Source organism: Bidens hawaiensis, unplaced genomic scaffold (assembly GCF_021521415.1).
Source record: "Bidens hawaiensis isolate Kalapana, Puna unplaced genomic scaffold, B.hawaiensis_p1.1 tig00027139_1, whole genome shotgun sequence".
NCBI lineage: Eukaryota > Viridiplantae > Streptophyta > Magnoliopsida > Asterales > Asteraceae > Bidens > Bidens hawaiensis.
Genome location: NW_027505091.1, coordinates 58361 through 62960, shown reverse-complemented (window position 1 = coordinate 62960; position 4600 = coordinate 58361). Strand labels below are relative to the sequence as shown.

Here is a 4600-nt window from a genome sequence, read left to right as displayed (position 1 = left end):
ATATAACGTATAGGTACGATTTAACGAGCGAACCCATTCTTTTTCAGCGAGCGAACCCAATTTCACAAAATTTTCGCAAATGTTTCTCCGTTTGTCAGTGAAAAAACAAAAACTTGAATTTTAGAGAGAGAACGATGTCGATTTCTCTATCTAGCATGTTGTCGTTTTTTGTAATATTTTGAGTACATGTCATTTAATTTTAGAGCATCCGTATAAACTTTTTTATTTAATATGACTGTGTATTTTGTTTTAATGGTGATGCGTTTTTGTTATGGTAGTGATATTGCGTATTTTTTTATTTGGCCGAATGACCGACCCGACCCATCCGGACCCAAAAACTTTGACGTTAGAAAAATATCGAAGACCAAAAAACCCGAACCCATAGAAAATAATTTCTGGCTCCGCCACTGATGACTATATCATGACAGAGGTGCACAAACGGGGTATTTTCAGAAACCAGGTAGGTACAATTTCGGTTCCGGTTCCGGGTATAGTTGTGTATTTGACCGGGGATTTTGGGTTTCGGGTAGGGTAGGGACGAGTTTTGACCGGGTCATTTCCGGGCACAGTTTTGGGGGGGACCGGGGGAACCCAAAGCCCGGTCCGTACCCGCGGGTAGGTTAGGGTCGAGTCTGATTCAGGTAGAAACCGCGTAGGGTCCGCAACTCAGGACAACAAATATGATTATGATTTGATATTTAGATCTTTAAAAATGGCTACTCTGATTATTTTCTTTAATCTATCTTATTATTCATTCACATTTTACGAAAATGCACTTGGCTTATCCCCAACAAATTAATCTTAAAAACCAACCCAAATCAGATAACAGATATTAAATACCAAAATTCGAATGCAATATGTTGGGGTTTTAGGCAAAAACACCCAAATCAAATAATCTTTACAGAGCAAGCAATCAACCACCAACAACTATAACTATAAACATAAAGTTAGATTCCATGATTAAGGTTATCCTCAAACCTATGAGTCATCTGTATGCATGTCTTCATCCATCTGAATTGTCAACACTTCAGGATTTGATGATGCTTCATGTGTCTCTACCACCTCTCTGTTTTTAAAAAATAATTTAGAACAAAATATACATAAATAAATAGCAATCATAATTAATTTAAAGAAAGAGGATAAAAAACCATACTTGCAAGTCTTTTTATTGTGACCTAAACCTTTGCATTTGCTACACTGCATTTGTCTTCTAATCAGCTCTAACGACCTCGCCTGCTTTAACTTAGCCCGCCTACCCGGCTTCCCGGGAGGCCGTTTAGCCGGAGGCGGTGTCACAATTACCGAAATGCCCTCACCCTCTACCGGCCCGTCAACATCAGGTATCGGGTAAATCGACTCTGCATACGTTTTCCTATAACTCTCAGCCATAAAATACCTCGAACAATAATCATAAACATTTCTACCAACACACTCAAAAACCGCAACTGCATGACAGCATGGCAGTCCAGTCAGCTGCCACCCTTTACAGCTACAATCCCACTGACTAATGTCAACTAGTTCAACCGTTTCACCATGAACTTCAAACACACTACTTTCTGATGGCAAAACTTGAAACGATCTTGCTTTTAAACTTTCATTTTTAAGCTTTTCTTCCATTGATGGCGTTAAAGTTGTAGTCCATCGGTTCGAATCGACTCGTCGCGTATAAACTAACTCCATTAATTTACCTCTTAACACATCAATCATGTGAGTTATCGGTAACTCGACTGCATCCGACACCCAATCATAAAACAACTGTCCAAAGTTAGATGTCACGTGATTATATCGTGTGCCATTAAAGAACACATTCGCCCAATGTTGTGGCTCGCTGTTAACCACCCAATCATACGCTTCGGGTGAGATTGCTTTGATATCTTGAACACATTGTTCAAAAGCTTCAACTTTTGGTGCATATGCAGCAGCATAAAGATCTTGAACCATGAGCCGTCTCGCTTCATGTGAAAACCGACCTTTTAAATCGTTATTAAGTTTTTCAGCAACGTATCTTAAACAATACGCGTGAAAACACTCGCCACCAAACACCTTAGCAATCGAGTCTTGTAACCCTTTAGTGAAATTAGCTACAAATGTAATCGGTTGGGATATCGGGGCGCATGATTTCAGTTTTGATATAAACCAAAACCAATTATCATCATCGGTTTCGTCATCAACTACCGCGAATGATAATGGGAACACACCATCGTCACCATCCGCAGCAGTCGCAATCAATAAAGTCCCTTGATACTTTGCATCCAGAGGAATATCATCTAAAAATATTAACGGGCGACATCCGTTTTGAAACCCGGAAATCGAAGCATGAAACGAGACAAAAAATCGGTGGAAACTCGAATCCGGTTTCGTATCGAATGTAGCTAAACTCCCAGGATTCGTTTCCGTTATTTTTTGACAAAAATAAGGTAGTTGTGAATACGCATCTTTGTATGAACCTTGAAGTTGCTCCTTTGCGATTCCTTTCGCACGCCACGCTTGCGAGTAATTTAACTGAACGCCGTATTCGCGTTTAATGTCGGCCACGATATCTTTTGGTCGGTAATTCGGGGAAGATCGTAACTTCTCCTTAATAATATTCCCGACCCAACCTTTTGTCGCCCGATAACCCGCTTTCGCAGCAACCCCGTTACACGTATGTTCAGGGTTCATTTTCTTGATGCGGATTATATGGGTCGTTGGTAATCTTGAAACATATATTTTCCATGGACAGCCTTCGGCTTTGCATTTGACACTAACGCGGTGACTATCACTTTTCTTATATTTGTAACGGAAACCGTGCGCGATTGAGAATTTATGCAACGCTTCACGAAACTCTGCAAAACTTGAAAATCTTTGTTCTACACCTGTGATTGTGTTTTCCCACTGTATTGCAGCTTTGTTATGTTGATTTTCATAGTTTGAATCATATGGGAGTGATAATAGTGGATCATCATTTTGTATGACGGTATCAAGTGGGTTTGTTTCGTTATCAGTTTGGCTTGTTTCAATAGGGCTAGATGCAAGTACAACTGCTTCAGATACTGTTGTTCTGCTCGACCTGCAATTAGGGTTTTATTAGAGCATAAACGAAACGTGTTCCCTCGTTTAACTTTAACCGAACAAATGATCGAACACATTCAAACTAAACAAATGAGATTTTCTTGTTTGTGTTCATTCGTTAAGAAAATGGATATGTCCGTGTTCATTAACAATATTACCGAACGGTTCACGAACGAACGGACATCACTGAATATAGATGAACAAAATAATTGAGTTAATACCAGTTAACAATAATGCAAAGAACAATGCGTTGGCCTAAAATGTTATTAAAAACAGATAAGTTGTAATGGGCCAAACAATTTTAAATAAAGATATTAACGTACGTGAACGAACAGACACACGAATTTAAATGAACGACCACAAATGAACATTCAGGAACGAGACGTGTGTTCAAGTTCATTCGTTTATATAATAAACGAACCCCGTCAACTGGTTCATGAACTATTTACTGAACGTTCTGATCGTTTACATGCCTATAGATGGATATCAGTTTTCATAATATTAACTAAAGTCTATAAAGAAAAAAACAGATTACCAAAATCTCAATATTAGAAACCACATGAACACACTATATGAATTTGAGAATATAAATAATAGCTATAACAGTTGCAGTACCTACTAGCAGGCGCGGTTGAGATAACCGGCGCACGCGTGGCACCATCATTTGGCATAACAAAAACATCCACTTGATCAGCATTAGCAAAGAAGTTAATCATGCGTTTAAGGTCTTTATCTTTCGATATCATAATAAGCGTCTTCTTGTTACCAGGAAGAAAGTACTTGATCAGCATGTCATCAACATTATACCCAAACGTCTCGGCTAAATCCTGTTTGAAATCAATGACTTTGGTCTCGGTATCAAGGTCAACCGCATAGGCCTCACCGCCACTGTATGTCATGGACCCGTCTTTATCGGTCCGGAACACGCCGCCCGACTGGCATATAGCTATAAGTTTCTTCTCAGCCATCTTAATAAAACAAATATACATTAAGTTCCTTAACATAATAATAACATCGGTAGATAAGTATGAGTTAATCAATAGAAGTTAGAATTATTATACGAGAATCAATATCTGCAGAGTGCACATATATATAAATATAATACATACAATGAATTAATAATAATGAGTGGATAAATGAATAGATTACCTAGGGTGGGATTATGAAGAATGGTTGGAAGGATTGAATTAGAGTGGATCAACTAGAATACAAGAAACCGCTAATGGGGTTGGTTTTTGCATCTAGGTTTTGTTTTTTCAGTTATTACCCACTGGACCAGCCCATATAAGGGATCGGGTTAGGGTTTCTCTGTTTTGGGTCGATTAATTTAACTTTCTTGAAGAATTTTTCGGGAGTTTGTTGTTTTCGTAATATTTTATGGGTTAAATTAAAATATTGTGTTTTTAATAAGTAGATATTTTTAAAGAGAAAAGAGTTTGATTTGACAAATTAAAAGAAATAAATTAGTACCAACTTCTTTCATTTTCTTTTCTTTTCTTTTCTTTTCTCTCCCACTTCTTTCATTTGAAAAAAAATATTTTTTTTCTTT

General features: G+C 37.8%; 1 protein-coding gene across 1 annotated transcript; it reads right to left on the bottom strand.

Moving 5' to 3' along the window:
* Positions 1 to 886: 886 nt before the first annotated feature.
* On the bottom strand, positions 887 to 4040 carry LOC143610621 (uncharacterized). The gene is made up of 3 exons (XM_077085050.1): positions 3667 to 4040; positions 1154 to 3049; positions 887 to 1066 (listed from the first exon to the last, which is right to left on the bottom strand). Exons 1-3 carry the CDS (start codon positions 4038 to 4040, stop codon positions 979 to 981), a joined length of 2358 nt encoding a protein of 785 aa, XP_076941165.1. The 3' UTR covers positions 887 to 978.
* Between the last annotated feature and the right edge of the window lie 560 nt (positions 4041 to 4600).